General features: G+C 41.8%; 1 protein-coding gene across 2 annotated transcripts in view; it reads right to left on the reverse strand.

The window, feature by feature from the left end:
• Positions 1 to 289: 289 nt before the first annotated feature.
• Positions 290 to 21,829, reverse strand: part of LOC134630408 (basic helix-loop-helix ARNT-like protein 1) — a 30,666-nt gene continuing 9,126 nt past the window's right edge. For both annotated transcript variants that reach the window (XM_063477658.1, XM_063477660.1), the window contains exons 3-20: positions 20,581 to 20,644; positions 17,236 to 17,383; positions 16,778 to 16,798; positions 16,523 to 16,555; positions 15,555 to 15,584; positions 14,788 to 14,945; positions 14,338 to 14,417; positions 14,132 to 14,224; positions 13,743 to 13,860; positions 13,213 to 13,362; positions 9,110 to 9,356; positions 8,170 to 8,276; positions 7,914 to 8,064; positions 7,715 to 7,794; positions 7,487 to 7,595; positions 5,999 to 6,092; positions 4,653 to 4,746; positions 290 to 4,571 (exon numbers count right to left, since the gene is read on the reverse strand). In XM_063477658.1, the coding sequence (XP_063333728.1) occupies positions 4,414 to 4,571; positions 4,653 to 4,746; positions 5,999 to 6,092; positions 7,487 to 7,595; positions 7,715 to 7,794; positions 7,914 to 8,064; positions 8,170 to 8,276; positions 9,110 to 9,356; positions 13,213 to 13,362; positions 13,743 to 13,860; positions 14,132 to 14,224; positions 14,338 to 14,417; positions 14,788 to 14,945; positions 15,555 to 15,584; positions 16,523 to 16,555; positions 16,778 to 16,798; positions 17,236 to 17,383; positions 20,581 to 20,626 (1,917 nt within the window). In that variant the 5' untranslated portion in view covers positions 20,627 to 20,644 and the 3' untranslated portion in view covers positions 290 to 4,413. The remainder of the gene's footprint in view (positions 4,572 to 4,652; positions 4,747 to 5,998; positions 6,093 to 7,486; positions 7,596 to 7,714; positions 7,795 to 7,913; positions 8,065 to 8,169; positions 8,277 to 9,109; positions 9,357 to 13,212; positions 13,363 to 13,742; positions 13,861 to 14,131; positions 14,225 to 14,337; positions 14,418 to 14,787; positions 14,946 to 15,554; positions 15,585 to 16,522; positions 16,556 to 16,777; positions 16,799 to 17,235; positions 17,384 to 20,580; positions 20,645 to 21,829) is intronic.

Below are 21,829 nucleotides of genomic sequence, written 5' to 3' on the forward strand. Positions count from 1 at the left end.
GTCCAGAGTGTCTGCTCATGCTTTGAGCAACTTTACAGGGCCGCGGGAAGCAAACCACGACGAACCTCTCGGGTTAACCTACAAGCTCTTTGTCCTGCTGAAGTGTGCTTTAACCGCTCAGCTCTATTCAGCTGCCTGTGGCGGTGGAGAAGCAGCAGTAGCAGCATTTCTCTGTTGCAGATTCTGCCCGAGCTGGATGGCAACACCATATAAAAATACCAGCGGCCTTCACCGATTGGCTGAGAGTTGTGAATGAACCCAGCAAGCGACTGTAAACACAGGCGAATCCTCGATGACAGAAACAAATAATTTTATTTGAAAAATATTTCACTGCTGATACATACAATACACTCATCATACTCATATATATTTGCATAAAGTATACTCTTAACATGATAATATTTAAAGATTTGATACATTATCGTCAGGTGGGGCAGGGAGATATCAACAAGGAGAACACTTTATTGTAGTGTGTAGAGTAGAAACACTTAAAACAGAAATAAACCCACTAGAACAGATACAGAGGGGACCTTGCCAGCTGCTGCCTGGTTGGAGGAGGACGGCGGAGGCGGAGTCTGAGCCCGGCTTATACTTAAGCGGCTGAGGTCCAAACAGCAGCTGGTGCTGCAGCTGCCACGCTTGCAGCATTCAGCCTCCTCAAATAAGGATTTCTTTTAAAAGCTGCTTTGTTTTCAGCCACAGTTGGTCGATGTTAACATTGTCTGCCCACGTGGAAATAAAACAGGTGACTTGTATTAGCCCAGCTTGTGTCTCACATGTATTTTCTTTGAAAGTTAAAAACAGAAAACCCATCATGAAAAAGTGTTTTCCTCAAGTGTTAGAACACTTCTGATGTGGGCGGGGCTAAGTTTGACAGGAAGCCTTGTGTTTGTATAAGAAGGTGCTGGTCATGGTGAGAAGCTGAGAAGTTATACATCAGCCCTTTAAAGACCTTTTTCATGTCATACACAAGAACACAGTTTTATTTTGTTTATGCTTTGCAAATAGAGCGATGAAGAAAACTTATTTTGTTTCTGTGTTTTTTATTTATTTACTTTGTTTAAATACATCTCTGGGATTTCGTCTTTCAGACTCAAATCCAGGCTTTATCTCTGCGACTGCAAACCGGAGCCTTCATAATGTATTTATAATGCAGCGCCATTAAAAAAATATTTCCAATCATCTAATTTGATTTTTTTTTTGTTTCCAAAATAGATTTCAGAAAGTTAAAAGGCAAATCTGATTGTGTCTTTGCTTCTTTTGGTTTTTGTCATGTCCGCCTCTAATTTATCTGACAACACAAAGGCCCGGGGCTGTGACAGCAGAGAGGTGAAGAGGTCAAATTAGGGATCATCTTCATCATTGAGGGAAAAAAAGGCTACTAAAAATCTCTCGTGACCCCCAGAAACTGTTGCAGGAAGTGATTAGAGATGTTGGTGAGCTCCATCTTCGTTACAAAGTCCTCTTTGTTCACCAGCAGTTAGTAAGGTAGTTTGAATTAACAGTTGGGTGAAACGGGCAAAAAAAAAGAAAAAAAAAAGACCAAATTTAAGAGTAACTACAGTCAAATCCACGTATGGCAAGTCTGCAAATAAATCAACTCAGAGGTTTTTTTGTTTTTCAGCTTCTTTTAGCCCCACCCAGGCTGGTTAAAAAAGGGGGTGGATCCTTCTGTGGGGGGTGTAAAGTAAAGCCCAAAGAGTACATCCAGTCCCCTCTGCTGAGAACACAGTTCAACACAAGACTGAGAAGCTGAAGGATCAGTGAGGGGGTGAGCAGGTGGAGACCCTGTAACCCAAGCTTATAGGTTTGTATGTGAGCAGGCTGACACCGTGTCGCCTCCCGCATTGTCAATAAAATGGCAGTGAAGAACATTTCCTCATGGAGGAGCACTTGAACAGTCCTGGTTTGCTGTCGAGCACACTGAGTGTGCCCGCCCATACAGCTGCTGCTCCCACCGGACTCAATTAACCCCCCCCCCATTAAAGCCTCGTTCTTTGTTCTGACAGCTGTCAGAGCTTCACTCCAGCTGTTCGCTTCTCTCCTGCAGAGCGCTCGCTGCAAGCACTCAGAAGCCCACCAGAGATAAACGAGCAGGAGGCCGTCCACGAGGAGCAGCAGATCTTCACTGATGGTCTTTTTTTTTTATTATTCCTTTGAAAGATTCCAGCATTGTAGGTCAACCTATGCACCAAGACTGTCTTATATTCAGAGCTGGTTTATGGGTCTCTCCCTGTGGGACTGTGCTGCTCGGTACTCAGAGGGGATTTAGGTTCAGTGGAGTCGCACCCGTGTTTATAGGCCTTGTTTTTGAAATAATGAATGATGAGAGTAGATTTACACTTTTTAGCCTTTTTGGTCCAATAGAAATCAAAAGGTTTACAACAGATTGGAGATTTTCAGTTGGCTAAGCTGATTAAGGACTGAGCTTGACTCTCATGCAGCACTCTCTCTTTCACCTTTCGTATTGATGCCTGGCAGCATGTCGAGCTACAGACACTGCCGACGTTCTCTCAAGGTTTGGGTCTTGGATCGGTTGGGTTTTTTCCTCCTCTTTCTTCTTTGGGGAGAAACTTAACGCAAATAAAAGATTTGGCACTTTTTTTTTTTTTTTTAAATAGATGACTTCTGTAGTTTGGACTTAAGATCACTACTGAGCACCAGTCATTTAAAAAGCTTCAGTGGTGAAAGGAAAAAGCTTAACGTTTGTTAATAAAGCATCACTTGCCAATAATGCGAAGATTTAAAACTGCAAGTGCAGCAGGTGAGCTAGGAACTCAGTAGAGATGACGCTGGAAAAAAAAAAAGATTCTGGAGTCTGCTCGAGTCTGAGTGATGCAAATTTGTCACAAATTACGAACCAAACGGACTTTCGAGGCTTTGTCATCAGTGAGTGTGAGGATCTGTGTGGATGTCTGCTCGCCTGCCTGTTCTCTGTGACCACATGGACTCATCCGTGGAGAATCTACACTACACTGCGTCCACGCCCGTCTACCTGCAGAGAGCATTTGGATTGGTATGAGGAAGAACCGCTCTGTGGGCTGAAGAGAAAGATTAAGTTCTAAAATAAGAACCAGAGTATTAAAACCACTGCAGCCACTGTCTGCTTTTATTCTGCATTTTTTGATCTTTCATGTTCATGCGCAAGAAGACAGTGGCAGTACCATCGATTACGTCGTGTTATTACTGCAGCCGTGTGGCGTTTGGTCCTTGGTAGGTGTGTGAGAGTTTAGACCCGTGGCTGTGTTTAGTCACTCTGTTAAATCTATCCACGATCCCGAGGCTGTTCTAATCGCCGGCTTTATTTCACCAGCGCCTTTTAAAAAGACGGGAACATGTGACGCAGGGAACGCACGACCCCCGACCTAACGGAGCTCCTGCACACCCGTCTCGCTTACTGCTGGGATTTTTATTATATTTGCAATGTTTCAACTTATTCCTCCTCCTTCCGTATGGGAAGCATGTCCGCATTCACTAGAAAATGACAGTAAAATAGTAAAAAGATCAGTTTGATTTATAAGCAAGGCCACACAGGCCAACCTTTTAAACCTTACTGGTCTGTTTCTCAACACACATACAGGCACACGCACAGGGATCCTCAACCCAACAACCCCCCCTCAATTCCAGCGCTTTCGCCTTTTTTTTTTTCTAGCATCCTAATGCCTCTCTCAGAAGCCTTGCAGGCTGTTTGAGTGAACACAGAAGGAAACTGAGAAGTTCGGTATTTCTGAGGAAACAGACGAGGATGAGCAGCTTGGAGTAAAAGTTTGCGTAAACTCTGGAAACAGCAGCTGGGCGGTGCCTTCCAAAACAATTCAGTCTTTACAAAAAGAAAGAAGAATTTAAATACGTGAGATACACCTGGTAGTGGAATTTTGGGAATAAAGGTCCTCTGAGTATCTTCTGTTGTGTGTTCACGTCCTCGTGCTTGTACAGTATCCTACAGGGAAACCTCAGAGACAGGGGGCTCACCACCCAACACAACACCATTAAACTTCTGCCACTGTCTCGAGTGTCTTGGGGGGGGGCCTTCTGTTAATTTGGGTTGATGGGGTAGAGAGTGAAGGAGCATCGACATGTCAGCACCGCCGTTGTTTGAGAAAAGGTTTCTCACCGTGGCAACGTTAGAAAACCAGCACTGGAAAAATTTGCATCTTAACAGGATCTCAGCTCCACCTGCAGGGAATGATGAACTAAAAACTTGGGGGTGAAACCTAACGGCCATCCAGTCTGATGGACACCTAAAGAGAGAGGATCTCTTCTGTATCTACAGAGCGTTTTTTTTTTCCTTTTTTCTTCCTTTTTCTGTTAAGATGAGCATTTTTGCGGTGCCGTCATGCACACAGGTTGGAAAACGTGGCAACCAGACGTCGACCCCACGTCAGCAGCTCCGGCTCGTCCCTCCCAGCTTCCTCACAACGGCCAGGGTAGGTCGCTGAAGTCGACGGGCCCCCCGAGGCCAGCGTCCGCCTCCAGCAAGGACATAATGACAGCCATGGCTGCCTCGTCGTTGCTGGGGCTGCTGGAACCGGGCTCATCCATGATGTCTATGCTCAGGTGGGAGTTGTCACCTTTACAGAGAGCAACTTGTTAAGAAGATGACTGATGAACAGGACATAATCATAAAATGACAGATTTACTCAGTGACTTACTCATGATGGACTGGTTGGAGTAGGGGTAGCCAACAGAGTCGGGTCCAGGAAGCAGCCCCGTGCTGGGCAGCTCGGGCGTCCCTCCGTTCTGAATCTGCAGAGGTGACATGAGTAAACATCAGTTCAATGTAAAAACATTGAACTTGGTCAGTGAGAGCGAACGCTGAGGTTCGTGGAAGCATGAACTTGTTAAACTGGTACAAGCAGCATTTTTATCATGATTAAAACAGGATAAAATAATTTTGTACATTTTGCTCTTCTGGGTTTGCTTTAGGGGCATTTTTTTCAGGTTTTAGACAGACCCATGAAGTTCCTGCACTATAAATGCTAAGATTAGACCAGACGAGTTTGGTGTTTCAACAATACAATTATGTCTAAAGTAGAGATGAGGACAGTTATTCTGTTAGGGTAGTGCAGGAGCTAGAGCAGTGGTGTCAAACATGAAGCCCGGGGCCCAGAGTTGGCCTCTGAAAGACTCCAGCCCACTGGATGGCTCTGAAAAATGTGAAGGAGCGCATAGATTTGCAGTTTTAACTGTTTTTCATAAGTTTTACAACTTCTCCTAATGATAAAGAACCCCGATTAATTACTTCATACGGCAAAGTAATTTGGTAATAGATAAACACTTAAATGACATAAAGTTCCTGTTTTTTCCGTATTTACTATATAAAATTACGATTTTTACATTAAGTACACAGGAAATTTTCTCTGAATTAACAAAAATGTTATATTTTACAATTACAGGACAGCCTGGGCAAAGAACTGCCAGAACGTTTTCTGTAATTATATACATTTATCGTGTAGTCTAAGGAGCTTCTTGAAGATGTTTCACCTCTCATCCGAGAAGTGAATCATCTTCAAGAAACTCAGACTACGATGACCTGGATGACTAAGAACCATCACAGACATTTATCGTGTAGTTTCACTGATTCAGCTCACTCAAAGTCAGAGTCTGTATTTGACCCACATTGTAAAAGGAGTTTGACATCCCTGCCCTGGAGGGTCAAACTGTTTAATTTTATCCTAAAATAAATAAATGTGCATGACAACAGAGAGATGACAATACCGAGCAAGTGATTTACAGAATTATTTTATTAGTAGTGACTTTTAAAGACACCATCTCAAAATAAAGGACATCTAAAGACTTTATTTTTCATGTTTTATTTACAGATATATGAAGATTTTTTTTAAATGTCCTGCAGGAACCCTGAGCACGTGGCCCTCACCACAGTGCACGGTCACAGAGAAGCACACAAATTAAACTGCTTTCAGGTCAATTAGGTGTGTGTGTGTGTGTGTGTGTGTGTGTGTGTGTGTGTGTGTGTGTGTGTGTGTGTGTGTGTTACCTTCTTGCCCCCTGGGGAGCAGGTGTCGGGTGGAGGTGTGCTGGTAATATTCAGAGGGCTGGAGCCACAGCTGGAGGGGGAGGAGCCTCGAATCCTGATAGGGAGAAAAATAACAGCAGTGTTTCTGAAACAGATCTAGGCTGTCTCCAATCGTCTATTTCTGTATTCACACTCGCCATTTTGAAAGAACTGAAGAGTACAAGTACATGAAACACAACAAGTACACCATCCAGGTATTCGTAGAGTCGATATCAAGTACCAACACGATGCTAGTGCTACAATAAGCCTATTTATTTTGTGATTACGTTAAATGCTCTCAAACACTTAAAGGTTTTTCCATTGCATGTATGCTGATCCTTTGTGGTTTCTTCTCCTAGCAACCAGTACAGCGCTACTGACGTATCACACACTAAATAGAAGGGAACTGAACAGATTATACCTGAAACAGCTTTGTGAGTCCAGATCAAACATACTTCAGATTTAAATATCAGGTCGGTAAATCCCTCGTCATGGTTGGAAAGACTCTACGAGGTTTGCAGCTGGCAACAATAATTTGTTTTCCTGCCTCAGAACCTGCACCAGGTGGAGAATGTATTCATGCTGCTCTCTTATGTGACATGCCAGAGCAGAACAAGGACGAGTAATCCTCTGTGGATTTGCTAAAGAGGCAGCCAATTATTGCCTTGTTATTTTTTTTGTCCTAAAGGATAAAAGAAAATGTGCATGTTCACACGTACTGCATGAGTAATTACACACAGGTGTATGTATCGTATGCATCGCTGCATCAGGCATGAATTCATGTGGTCTGCAAATTTGACCAGTCTCACATTAAGATTCCAAAACCTTGAACACACATTTAAATGATGGTTTACGGTCTTAATTCTTTACCCGCTGAAAGCCTACTAGAAGTAACACATGAAGCTCTTTACTGAATTATTTGCATCAGAAGGTCACACTTTTCAAACAGCATCTTTCTCTAAAATGCCAAAAATCTTCCAGCACATGAAAACCCCAAATAAAAAAAGTCCCTCTTCTATCAGCCTCACTGCACACACAATCATTTTTCAGAACTGCCATAACAATCGGGCGATCATTTATCAGTAGAGACAGTCTGTGGTATTTTGGCTGGGTTTCATCATTAGCCTTGAAGTTTCACAAAGCGAGGAGAAGAGCCTGCAGCGCGAACACACTGTCCTACTTTAGACAGCACAGAACATGTGCCTATTCTCCATTTTATTGTAACCTGACATTTGAAATGATTCAGTGCAGAAAAATGAGGTAAAATCCTGCATATGGTTTGTCATATACTCACCTGCCAGTGTGTACAGCTGGCTTGTAATACCTGATAATTCATTCTCTGTGTCACCTCTATCAGCATGATCTGAGTAAGAAACTAGGCCACGGTGATTTTCCATTAGAGCACCAACGCTGGTTTTCTGCTCGACTGGTTTGAGATTGTAAAAACCACAGAAATTCTCCTATTCTCACCTCTGGATCTCCATCACTTCCTCAGCAATCATGCGTCCAATCTTCCCAGCTCCTGCTCTTGTGCCGCCGGGGATACCAGGCACCGTCTGCAGCGCCCGCCTCCCCCCACCTACCAATCAGCAGCAATCAAGAGAAGAAGAATGTATGCACTGTGAAGAATAACTGTGGACATGGGCTGATGTTTTTGATAAATAAGCAGGGAGTGAAAGAATGAAGGAAGTCATTTACCCTCTGAGGTCAGAACGCTGTCCATACTCTGTGGAGAGGCAGCAGACTGAGGGTAATCTGATCCCTCCATCATAGGACACCTGAAGAAGGGGGGGAAAGCGCACAGGTGATGTACCCGAGTCTTCAGAGAGCCAAAGTATTTTTGTTTATAGCTTAAACTTCCAGGTAAAGCAAATAAAATGCGTTTTCAGATACTTACGACACCACAGTGTTGGTAGACACGATGTACTCCACCTCCTTGGTCCAGGGGTTCATAAAGCTGAACCATCTGCTTCTTAACGTGATGAAGGAGCCATCTTTGATCTTGAACTTGTAACAGTTGGTGTTGATCTTCTCCCTCATCTGTAGCACTGTGGACATTTGAGATACATTCACAGTGAGCACACTAGCATTCATTCATTCACATCTTCTCTATTAAACTCTAACAGGGATTTTAGAGGTTTCCCAGAAGGTACCTTGTCTATGACATTCTGCCAGGTGGCTGATGTCGTCCTGGTGGAAATACTCATAGAAGGAAGTTCCCAGCAGCTCCTGGGGTAGGTAGGCTAGGATGGCTGTGGCTCTGGAAGAACACACAGACACAAAGAGGATTGTTCGCTTGCAGCTGCTAGTGAGAGTCCTAATTATGGGCAACAAAGGTTTTCTAAGATAGTGAATCACCCAAAAACAGATCACTCTGTCCTGAAACCTCCTCGCTATTATATATTTTTTGCACTTAATGCACTGAGCAAGAATAAAACTCATTTAACTGAAAAGCTTTTCATCTGTACTAAAGGCCGGTTGTAACACAGCTCTAAAATAAATCAGTGCGTACTGAAACATAATGTGTTCATCTAAACAGCTTAAATTAAAAACTCAAAAATCACCGCATCCTAAACAGGGGTGTATTTGACTCCATCGTGTTTGTTGCTAACAAAGGCTGTGCTAAATGACACAGCGCTGCAGGTAAAAGTCGACTATTTGTGGCTCTACTCTGACATTTTATGCACTACAAGTTATTTCGATTTCTCTGAATCCATATTTCCTCACAGCTCTCACCCCTCCACCCTTCAGGAGGCAATTTCAGAAGCTAGTTACATAAAATGTGCATCATTCACAGTCTCCTGAAGGTGAATGCAATACAAGCGTGTGTGTGTGTGTGTAAACAATGCCTGTGGCGTACTCTCTTATCAAAATTACAGTCGGTTCAATTTTTGGCCACTTTATCCTTTTACTATCTAATCTTTTGCTCTCTAAATATATCAATAAGCAGGCGGACTCTGAGGATAAGCTGAGGAAAATGCAACCTTGAAAATCATCCGAGTATGCAAGCAGCTGAACTTTACTGTCCTGTCACATAAATCAAGACGAGGTGACCTATTCGGCTCTCCCCTTTAACGCTCTTTTGCCTCTCACCTCTGGTCAACGAAGACGAACTTGCCGTCGATGGCGTGCCGGGAGACGTACTCTGTCGGCTTCACCCTGATGTCTGCCAGGCTGGGCTGGGGGACGATGTGGGGGTGCAGGCGGCCGATGGCCACCAGGCAGCTCAGGTTGCAGCCCTCGTTGTCGGGTTCATTGTCTTCGTCGAGACCCATCTTGGTAGGTGGCCAGCTCTTCAAGTAGCCTGTGCTGTGGATAGTGCAGAAGCTCTTACGATCCGCTGTAATGAGAGTGAGGAGACGCGAGAGAGAGGCGTTAAAATTAGAAATAAACAGGGCCATCTTAGTGGGATACCGTCACCATGCTGTGGGGTATGATGGAGCATTTTTTACAGTTCACTGAACTGAATGTGATGGGGATTTATTTTTGATTGTGAACCCACATCTGAACAGTTTGGCTGATCGATTCAAAATCTCTTACAAAACGCTGAGGAAGCCACAGCAGTGATGCAGTTACAGCTAATTATCAAATACAAATCAAAACACTAGGCTGAACCCTTGAAGACAAATCATAGGGTCGTCCCTGCAGGATTGAAGGATCACAGTTAATCAGCTAGTGCTGTGTGGACTTTGGCTTGTACCCTCTTTAAACTATTTTTGACAAATGAGCCCATCTGTGATTTTCAGGGCTGTTTATTTCTTGCTCTTTGCCATAAAACTACAAGATTAGAAACTACAAGACCCTCCTGCCTGGCAACTTCATCTTCAACAGCCTTTGTCCAGTATATCTGCCATCCCTCCTCTGCAAACGCCCAAACCATCTGGAACACCTTTCCACTCTCTATGAAGACGGGAGTACTTCTCCCATCTTCTCAACACATTTTACACAAGTAAAATACCTTCTTGGCGGTTTCACTTCTGTAGCTGTACTGAACTTTGCAGCCGCCCCAGTGTAACACAGAGAAGTGTGTCTCCATGAACGTTAACTGCTAACATTTTTTAACATGAACTGTGACAATCAGCTGCATGTATGTGCCTGCAAATGTTCCTCTGATTATAAAAGACGTTTTACACTCCAGTTCCTCAATAAGCTACTAAGTAGCTCCAAACGCAGCCAGGCATGTTTTCATTTGCTCTTAAGACCAGTGGAGCACACATGCTGCAATGTATTCCTGGAAAATCTTCTTATGTTGACTGATCAAAGTGCAAATGTCCTGTGCGTCACTTTCCGACGAGGAAAATTGAGTGACCGAGGCTCCGTTTGTGTCATGTTCTAAACCTTTGATTTTTAAACTTAAAAACTCGAGTCCAGGCGTGATGTTACACTGCACTCCAATGTGTTTCAGCTAATTCACCACGGCTGAAACCACCGTCTGCCAAGCTGACTCAGACTGCTTTCAGCCCTGACCTGCTTGGTACACAGCTAATGAAGTGTGATGTAGAGGTTGCCAGAACAGCCCAGGTGCAATTTCCAAATAAGATTCACACAAATCAGAATTTGGTCAGTTAAATGTGATTCAGCAGGTCACAATAACTTCAAAAGTGTTGTTGTCATTCATATATTTTTACTTGATTAAAATACGTGTTTCTGTTAAAATTAAACTACCTCAGTGCTTTTTAATTGCATCATAACATTTTCTAGTAGTTTGTGATGCTTGACGTTGTTAAATAATAGTCTGGTTCTTCTCAGAGTTCAAATTCATTTTTGGCTTTAGCTATTTTTGTGTTAACTTTTACTGTTTGGATCAACTCTGCAGAAATGAGCCGGAGGCAGAGCGTGAGACCGGCAGAACCAAACTGTTTTCTGTATGACTTTAATCAGCCTTACACACTGTTGTGGATCAATTTTGGCCCGCCCACTCTACCTTACAGTGTTACTTCAGTTCATTGAGATTTTTAGGCATTTGCTCAGCACAGCTGAATCTTAAGGTCCAACCACATCATCACATTCAGGGTGAGGTCTGGACTTTTACTGGCCCATTGCAACTGTTCATCAACAACAAAGCAAAACTGTTAAGGTAGTTAAGCCAAAGTTCACTTTAAAGGTGAACGATGTCATCTTGTGAGAAGAAATATTCGTCTTCACATTTTAACTCTGTGGATCGCTTCACAATAAAAGTCCAACTGAAGTAATCGTAAGTCAGAAGAAACACCTTGATACTTTTCTTTCCAGCCATTCGGCTGTAGATTTGCTGATGTGCAGGGGATCGCTGTCGTGTCACACACACTCAATTTCGTCATTTCCAAGCTTTATTAAGGGGCAGACGGCCTCAGATATGACTCTAGAATACCTATGTATACAGCTGAGTTCATGATCAACTCAGTGACTTAAACACAAGCCCAAACCATCACCCCTCCTCTGTTGTCCATTAAGGCCAACCTTCACTTTCAGATACAACTTTAGAAACCAAATCAAACCATGTTCTTTTTAGAGAGAAGAAACTTCCTGCTAACAACCCTCCCAAACAAGCCACACTTGTTCTGTTCAGTCCTCTTCTAAATACAATGTTATGAACTTTAACAGTTAACATGTTAAGTGAGGCCTGTAGAGCCGGAGATGTAGCTCCTGGGTTATTTGTAGTGCCTTCGAGCATTGCACAGTCTGACCTTGGGGTGAATTCTGGGAAGATTATAGCATTATGTTATCACCCTCCTGAATGCTCCATAGAAGCAAACTGCACAACTTGTGCTTTTACAGAGGTAGTCATTCTTGCTCATCAGTTTATCAAGTGCATTTGATTATCAGCACCTGGCTCCTTCTTCCCCTTTAAATTATAGAAGCAGTTAATAAAGATTATAAAGATTCCAGCAAAAACCTTCTTCATCTGACTTTATTGAGCAACCGCCTATCAGGGAAAAAAAGGCCCTGCGCCTCAGGTTTCAGCTTCTCTCATCTACAAGTGCAGCGCATGTTGTTTGCAGATAAGCGCTCGCAGTCTCACTCAACTGAAAGCATCTTTGATTGATGCTTCATAGCTCTGACTTTCAGAGGCAGCCCTATTTTCAAAGATTATCATTCTGGTGAGATTCTTTTATGGCGCGTAAGCTTTTCTGATTAATTAAAAGGTTTTCAAATGAATAAATAAATAAAAGAATGAACTCGGTCCTCTCATCGGGTAATAGGACACATTCATTTCTCTAGAATTTGTTTTTGACAATATAGAGAGGGTAAATAAAGGTTAAATAAACACTATGCTCTCATGCCAACTGAGGTGCAATTCCTTGTTATGAAAAGGATGTGAACCTAAAAATAGAAGAACAGGAACACCAGGAAATGAGGGCTTTTGGTTTCATAAGGAGGTGATGGAGATATTTACAAAGCACTGTGTGAGATGTAAATAGAGAGGAGAGAGAAGCCGCTCCAAAGGTCTTTTAAGACACGGGATGCAAAACACTGCTGGCTTCATCGAGCTGATACAGTGGAAGCTCTCCGCAATTCAGACGTGGCTTATTTTTATGTTAATGCTCCTCACCCGTTCTGTCAGATGATGTGGGAGAAACGAGCCACAGCAGCAATACCATTTACCCTTTAGGCCTGACAGTGATGTAAAATGCTTGAAATTAGAGTTTGTTTAATACGACTGATACTTTGGTAATTACAGATGCTACATCCTACATGTAGTCATGATGGTGCATCTACACCCTTAGATAATTGTTAAGGGAAAAACACACCATGTCATTTATTGTTAGATCCTGACCAGTCCTATCTGTGTCAGGGGTAATCAAGTTATTGCTGTAGTGCTGCGTGCTTACATGAGTGCATCCTTCTTTATTTAGAGATGCTTGCACATGGACCCTGCAGGTATGTCATTAACTTAGAATAAAGAGTTTTAGAAGCAAATGGGAACAACAAACTAACTTCAGCTGTTACTTTTTGTCAGATCTAGACACCAATCTCCAAAAGAATAAGTGGTAACTTGACTGCACGTGCTTCATAAGATTGCTGTCACAGCTTTTCACAAGGCTGTGATCAGTCCGCCCATACAGAAACAGCACTGACAAGCAGAGATATCAGGTTTACAGAAATGAGTGGATGTCAGAAAGGGACCAGAGAGCTGATAAGCACAGAGCTTTTTCAGGTGGTGCTCTGACAGAGAGGAAGGTTGTCAGGTTTTAATGAAGATGATGGCGCGCTACCTTTTTTCTTAGAGCAGGTGGAGGGAAAGTCTTTATCTTCTACTTTGACAGACGGCCTGTTGCACTTCATCCTGCAGAAAAATGACCGCCTAGCTCCAGAACAGAGTCTAGAAGGACCGGGGGTGATGTCCGTCTTCACAGGAAGACCAGCTGCAAAAATAAAGGAAAAAAAATAATCAGTCAACAGAAAACGACTATTCTTTCAAGCCTCAGCAATTTTAGAAAGAAGGACTTGCACACGAATAACAAAGGAAACACACATGTGGAAAATAAATCCATTTGGAGCTCTTGGTTGCATTTTCTATTCTTAGTGCCTTGAATGATGCACACTTCCCCTGTTTTACCTCCAACTGTGTTTGCCATCGTTAAATCAACAGCCTTTTCCTTTGAGAAAATGCACTCTGACTGTTTCTAGCCTTCAGTTCCCTGTATGGGGTTCCTTTTCACACCATTTGGTGTGACAGATTTTAACGGCATTGACCAAACTCTTGGCTCTACAAAATAGATTACACACGTCCATTTTTGCTTACTTTTAGCATCGATGAGTCTCTCTCGTGGGGCTGTATCAGAGGACGACAGCTGCTCTTTGACCTTGGCGATGTCCTTGGGGTGAAGGTAGTCAAACAGGCTCTGACCTATCAGGTCATTCTTGAGAGGAGAGAGAAAGATGAATAAATTTGAATCTTTTAATTTGTGGAATTTCAAATTAGGATGGATAGACATAGATGTTTGCTGGCTATGAATTGTCCACTTGTTTGTGTAGTAATAGTGAGTGAGCAGATTCACAGCATCCTTCTTTTGCTTTGTAAAGGAACTAACGCATGTCTGTCGCAGATCCACAGTAAAGCCTTTTAAGGTGGCTTAAAAATCATCCACCATTAACAAAAAGATCCCTTCATTCCTCAGGTTGTCAGCGTACCTGGCTGTAGTTGAGAATCTTGTACACGGATTCAGAAACAAACAGGATCTTGCCACGATCGCATCCGACCACAAACAGGAAGCCATCAGCAGCCTGCATTATTAAACAGAACGTTAAAAACTGGATTAAAAGTTCATTTCTGGAGTTTTTTTTCCTTTGTATAGTTATAAAAAGCACCTTTAATTATTTTTGATTTTTCCACTCACCCTTAGTATCAAGTGCTTCAGTTCATCATCTGAGAGGAAGGAAGGCTTGTAGTTTGCCTCTGTGTACGGGTTGGCTGCACCTGCACACAACATTAAAACACACGCAGGTCACACCTGTGACTATTCAGACTGCACCTGCACACGTAAGAGCATTTTTAGAAAGCTGTATGCTCCCACTTAATGTTCTTTGCTTTGAGTAAGAATTACACACAGTTCCATATTTGGAAATGTTTACCAAAGGATTACCAATATCAACTGACCAGCTGCTGACCAAACTCCCAGAGAAAACACAGGTTGAAATCAGAGTCTGTGAACCAGACTGGTAAAGCGAACCCTCAGGTCCTCAACAGCGCACATTTCACATGTTAGTACAAAAACTGATGCGAGCAAGTGTTTGAATGAGAAGACTTTTCACTTCGTTGCCTCCCCAACCCTCCCGTTGATTCTAACCTCTGAGCGTCTTCATGTGTTGGACAGCCATCCGGAGGACTGTCAGTTTATCCAGCTTGCGGGACATGGCATTGCAGGTGGGCACCAGTGACGCCAGCTCATCGATGAAGCTGTTCATCTTGTCTCTGCGACGTTTCTCAATCTGGCTATGAGCCTCTCTGTGCAGGAGAAGACATCAGACATCAAAAAAGTGTCAATGAACAAAGTCATTTCCCACCCATCTTGCTGGCAGAAATCCACAGTAAATAATAATAAATCAGCTTGGCTGAACTTTACCTGCTCTACAAAATACAAACTCCTAAACCTGATCACAACAGGAAAGCATGATCAGGCACCTTATCCAACAGACTCCACTGTCTACGCATTCATAGTCCTGTCTAACATGATATAAATCAGCTAGCAAGACGCAAAGAAAACATAGCCTCAAGAGACATGAAGAAATCCAGTTTTTGGTGTTCTGCCGATCCTCCACGACTATAAAGTTATATCCTTCCTGCTTGTCTGCTCTCGCTTTGCACAGAAGCAGCTATAAAAGAGAATTCTTTCCATGTAAGAGAAAGACAGCTTGGCTTTAGCAATTAGGTATGCTTTTACAGTCCCCTTCCACATAATGCTTGGATCTATACACTTCAATGTATAAAGTTTCTTATTATCAGTGTGCACAAAGATCTCTCTGTCCCCATTCACAGAGTGACATTTAATTCATGCAAGGGAGCTTAGCAGGTAAGGGGGAATGGGAGAGAGAGAAAGAAAAGGAGTGTTTATACCTGGCATTCTTAATCCTGCCCTGTTGGTCACTGAAAAGACAAACAGAGAAAGAATTAGAGAGAGAGAAATTAGAGAGGACTGAGGGTTTGATTGTTAAATTAATGCGATAGCACATACTTTGAAAGGTGCAGGAAGAGGGCAAATCTGATAACTAATGCAGTACAAACATGACGTATCTCTTTATCTCATGTTTACAGTTAGGAAAAAGAGCAACAACAAGGAAAATGTCCACCCCACTCGACACACACACCCAGAAGATGACTTCATAGTACATGCAAATGATTCCTTGACTTTCCAAAACAATTAGGACGAGTTAAACTCGTTTAAAAAGTCAGGAGACTGACTTTATTTTGAGATAAAGCATCTCTCCAAACTCAGCAGTGTCTGTGTCTTTTTTGGGTTATTTCTGCTAGTGGAAGATTTGTCTAATCCAGTGGGTGGCGAGCACTTAGTTCAGTAAAACCAAAGGTTTAAAGTAATACATCCAAAGCCCCTTAAGTTGCTATGTAACGTGACTACGTCATTCACTCTCCTTCAGGCAGCACTCCCTACTGCACCCCCAGCTGAACTGCAGACAATGTCTGTACAGTAGTGAAATGGTTCTCCTCGATTGGCTTTGGAATCAAACCTTGGAATCTGTGTAATATTCAGACCAACATAGATTTTTATTCTAGTAAGAGCTGCTGTTGTTAAAAATAACATCTCTCAATACTCTGAGCAGCATCCAGTGTAAAACCTCCATTCACCTCCTCTGTATTTATGTGGGCACTGAAACATCCAAATACAGATTTCTGAGATTCACAAATGTGAGTGTGAAAACGCGAACGTTATGATTTGGCTCAACGGACCCTTTAAGTTGAAATCAACAGGGAACCCAATCGTGTCAGAAGCAGGATATTTCAAGAGCAATAAACAGACACATTCAGCAGATTAAAGCTCTATCACCATGGCAATAATGGCACCTTACCTTCCCAGTTTATCTTTATCTGGGTCCATGTCGCTGAGAAGGAGAAAACAGGAGATATAAGTTTCAGCAAGACCACAGGAACACATTCAAATAACCAGAGCACTTCACAAAGGGTTCACTGGGTTGAGTAGGTTTGCTTTTCAGTCTGTTCAATATTTCATGGTGCAAAAGATTATGTGTGAGGGTTCAGTGGCATTTCAGGCTGATTAATTGAGTTTGCTAGATCTACTAACATCGAGTCATGTTTGAACTTACTCAAATGAGAAGCCATCAATTCTGCAAAGAAACACAAATTTATTAATCAGTTTTTTGTCACTGAATGATTCAGATCATTACGTTTTGTTTTAAACAACGTGTAAAGTGTTAGCAACATTGGCTAACAGTGTTTAAGGACACAAATGTTATGAATATTGTAGCACACCTGCAGTAATTAATGCAAAAGACTTTGTGTCTCCATAATCAGACATGGTTAATAAGACCAGAACCACACTGAGTGTATCTAGTCATTTCACTTTATCCCATCTTCTTCCCATAATTCTCAGTCTGTATATTTTCCCCCTTTCTCTGTGCACCTTACTGCCAAGAATAAATTCAAGGTCTATTTATGTGATGTTACAGTTAGCACTGCTGGTAAGTCAAGCGGTAGTAGCAAATATGTTTATATTATCAATAAAGTGAGCATTTGAGCTTCTCTTTCTTCCTTGTCTACTTACTGGTAGTCGGTGGTGCTGCCTTTCCTTTTGCGGGTGTAGTCCATGCCAGGCGTGCTGATGGAACTGGAGATGAGGTCAGTGGAGCTGGGGGACATGAAGTCAGTCATTGTAGACGAGATGTCCATCCTTTGGTCTGCCATCAGGTCATCTGCACGGCACAACGAGACACTGAGCTTAAAAACAGACATATCTCTGTGTGCACGGATTTAAGGCCTTTAGACACAGAGTATCACAAAAAAAATTAATAAATAAATAAAAATAAAATTAAAAAAAAACCCAAGATTCCATTCTTTTGTGTTTTTTTGTTTTGTTTTGTTTGTTTGTTTTTTTAGGTACAAACTGGTCGTGTAAAGCGTATACACACTGAAAGCAGTCTGTTTTTGTGAAAAATGCACTGCAAAAGTTGGTTCACATGTTTCTGAACAAGAAAAGGAAGAAACTGAGATTCGGGGTTCATCCAATTCTCAGAAGAAGGCAGCAGCAGGGAGAATTTCATGGTTTGATCCAGGAGTTGAGGCTGTATCGATACCACCTTTGGATGTCAGCAGGGCAGTTCAAGTTCTTCTTAGCAAAGGTGGAATCACATCCAAGAGGCAGAGAAATCATTTCAGAGAGCCGACTGACCCGCAGCAGTGTCTAGCTGCCTGTCTGAGCTAAAAATAGGGTTATTGTACTACTTCCATATCATTGAGCATAGGGCTGTGCGATATGACAGAATGAAAACGTCTATCGTTTCATATTATAAACTATCGTTTGTTTCGTGGTGTTGCAAAATACACTGCTCATTTTTTCATCGTTTGGATGGTCACCGTGTGGATGCAGGCACAGAGAATACCAGCAGAAAGAGTATGGAGAGTTTATGGCTTTTTTTTTTGCTTCTCACCCGTAAGGTGCTCAAAATAAACCTTAGACTCAAACGTTAGAACAGGCTTTTCCCCGCAGCACGCCACGTAATACATACAAAGAAAATGGCAGCCGTTACAACTTGTATTTAAAAATATAGTGTCATGCATCGGTGAAAACACTCGACTCCAGGTACACAACGGCCAGCTGAAAACACTTCACACAAGTCGAGTTGCCCGAGATTCACAGAATTGACAGAAAATGCACTATTTTGTGATGCATATCGTTATCAGGATGAGAAATGTCTGATATCAGGATATGAGATTTTGGTCATACCGCACAGCCCTAACTGAGTATTCTGTACCGGTGTGTGCTTTGAGCTAGGAGCACTTGTTGCTAAATGGAGTGGTTTGATTGGTCAGAATTGTTTATTCAGATATGAAAAACTGGACAAAAAAAAAAAAAAAAAAATCGCTCTTGATCTGAAAAAACAAACAAACAAAAAAAACAAAACATAAATGCTACAAATTTGACCTGCAAAGTTATGCAGTCTGCACATGAACGGCTGTGTTAAGAAAAGGCAAGTAGGAAAAATATTTACAGATGTAATATTCACATCTGTAGACTGGACAATGCTGCCCATACAACCAGTGAACAGACTAAATGCCCACTGTGGCCTGACAAAGGATGTGAATGTATTATTTATTTTATTTTTACTTAATTAAAAAAAAAAACAATTGTATCGAGCACTAGAGCATTTTAAGATGAGAAAAGTATTAATCATGCACTTTATTACTCACTCAAAGCTAACGGGTGTTTTTCCTTCATTTATTTGTAGCTTTACCAGTGCACAAGTGTTTCACCAAAATTTAAATAATAAAAATACTACATACACATTTTTAGTAACCATTTTTATTTCACCGGCTGCTGAAGCTACATAATCTTAAGACAAACTGGCAACCTAGTAAACCACACTGCCAAACCAGAATAACAACAGTTGACGACTTTCTTTGTTGTGACTCTTTCTGGGTGACTCTGCAGTGGTTATCAAGCCGCCTGCCTGCACAGGGCTCCAGATGAGAGGAGTGACTGCTGTGCCACTGCTGACTGAGATCACAACACTCTGCGTGGTTGGAATAATTACATTTGCCCCAAACGAGTTGGTGGCTGTGTGAGTCTATAACTCATATTCATAGCAAAGAGTAAAACAAAAGCTCCCACTCCTGTATGAACATCACTGCGGCTATATAAAGCTCTTGCAGTTTGACCAAGTAAATGTTATTTTATTCACTTATTTATTTTTTAAATTGAAGGACAAATGCACGTTTAAAGGGGACCTATATATTGTTTTATTGGTGTAAAGATTCTTAAACCAGTCTGTTGTTGTAGACAGCAAACCAGACGGATGATGCCTCTGGCACACATTTCAAAAATCCAAAAGGACTATCCAGCAGTTTCAAATACAGCACAATAAACCAGCAACTGTCATGATTGCCAAATTAGTTCAACAGCAAAACAAACGTATCAGCTGCTGTTTTGACAATGTAGCACAATTACATGAATAACCGAGCTGACGCTAATCTGACACGTAACTGTATTAACCAGGGGGCGTTAAACAAGCTGCTCAGAGGACAGAACCGGCCAGCAAAAACATCCAATATGGTTCCCTGGACGGCACTGCAAAGTGTGAAAATTTCACCTCATTAATATCCAGAATTGTTCATTAAATGTAAATCATGGCGAGGTAACGTCAGCGTAACAGCACTGACAAATGCTGAGAAATTGCTTCAATCGTAGGAGGAAAAAAATGTTTATTCATAGACAAAGGCAGGTAATTATGAAACAGGTTTGCTGCCTTAAAGATGTTTTCTGTGGTTCGTGAACTAAATTCTTAAATATTTTTAAGACAGGTCTACTTTACTAATAGAAAATAAAGTGATCCTACGGCCCTGCGTTCATACACAAACACATTCTTGCTAAATGACAGCTGTAACATAAGGACGAATATTTCCCCAGAAATATAAAAATCCATTTGCAAATCTAAAAAGGCTCTTGTGCCAGATTTCAACAGACCCGTGTGCAACCTTGTTATTCAGTCTTTTGGTGATTAAACTCTCTCTGTTAAGAAATAGTGTGTATTAGAAGCTAAAATAAAAGAAACAATTCACTGTTTCTTTGCAGAAGAAAATATAAGCAACACAGAGCAAACAGTCACACTAAATGTAGCATGCATATGCATGCATAGACCGAAACTACTGGGTCTAAGTATGTAAATGAACTGACAAATAATAAGCACGGCATGTGCGGGATTACTCATATTATCCGTGCTGACAAGAAATCACTATAAAGGTCTAAGGTCAAGATCAAAGCGGAAATACTGTAGTTGTGAGAAATGGAGGTGACTATCTGCACAGACCTTTTTTTTCAATAAAGCGTGCACACTTAATTGAGAGATGCACAGAGGGAAATACAAATTTATTTTTTAGGAAGGGCCAAACTCACCACAGATGTTCATCACAGCCTGTGTGTTAAAATCATCTCCTTCCATCCACTCTGGAGCCCTCAACTGTGAACACACAAAAGCAACACTTTTAGATGGAATCATTCTGAGAATGTGCAAAGACAAAAACAAGTAAATCCCAAAACAAAGAAAATACAGACAGTAACTGTTGCCTGGACACATGCAGCAAACATCGTGTCATCTGGGTCAAGTGTGCAGGCGCAATAAACAGGAAGCCACTATTACAACTGCATGTATTGAAAGCATTGTAAGTGATTTAGGTCGCACCGTATCAGTTACATGACACATCAGACTGGTTGAGATGTGCCATGTGCATTCCAATTCGCCAACTACAACCCTGGCAAGTGTTTAAACTTCAGAGATGATGAAACCTTCCCAAGTGACTCTGAGCTGACTGAAGAAGGCCTGTCGTTAACAAGAGTTCTTGCTTAATTATTCAGTCATTTTCTGTAAAGGTTTCGATTAGAGCTTTCAAGCACATGCATGTGCAAACAGGTGGCATGACTCATCAAGAGCCACACTAATGTTTCAGAGGAATGGGTGAAAAAACAAAAACAAACAAACAATGTAAGCAAATGTATTTACTGTGACAACTGTAAGGCACAAAGACTTCACATGAAGGATGTATCGAAGCCTCTAAACGAACAAACCTTTGCTACTGAATGAGTTTGCCAAGTAAACACACTATTCATACAGCTCCAGGTCAAAACAAGATTTGCCTCGAAGAGCTTTATACTGTAAGCTAAAGACTAGAGAAAAGCAAAGAGACACCCAAAGATCAGATCATCCCGTACGGTTAAAGAACTCCTGTCAAAGAACTCCTTTGACAGGAAGAGACCTCCAGCACAACCAGGCTCAGGGAGTGGAGAGGTCAGGTTAAATAGAGGACAGAAAAGAGAAGTAAAGAGTAATCTCTATCTCTCATGCTGATAAGAATTTCCACTTGTTTGTGCACAACTCTCCACTGCAACTCAACACCACAAAAAAAGGAAGTAGGCATCACCTCGTTATTGAGGAGTTCAGGATACGAAACAAGAACAAAACAAAGACAAAAAAACAAGATATTCGATACCATTATCTATTCACTCAACCGCAAGCGGGTGTGTGCACTAAACCACTTGTTCAAGGCCAAGCATACCATTTAAATTTTTTGCAATGGGAGTGCTGTGTTTTTATAAGATGCTAAAAATGTCAGCAGCATGTGGAGGCGGTGAGCCTTTTTTCTGGGGT

Source organism: Pelmatolapia mariae, linkage group LG7 (assembly GCF_036321145.2).
Source record: "Pelmatolapia mariae isolate MD_Pm_ZW linkage group LG7, Pm_UMD_F_2, whole genome shotgun sequence".
Lineage (NCBI taxonomy): Eukaryota > Metazoa > Chordata > Actinopteri > Cichliformes > Cichlidae > Pelmatolapia > Pelmatolapia mariae.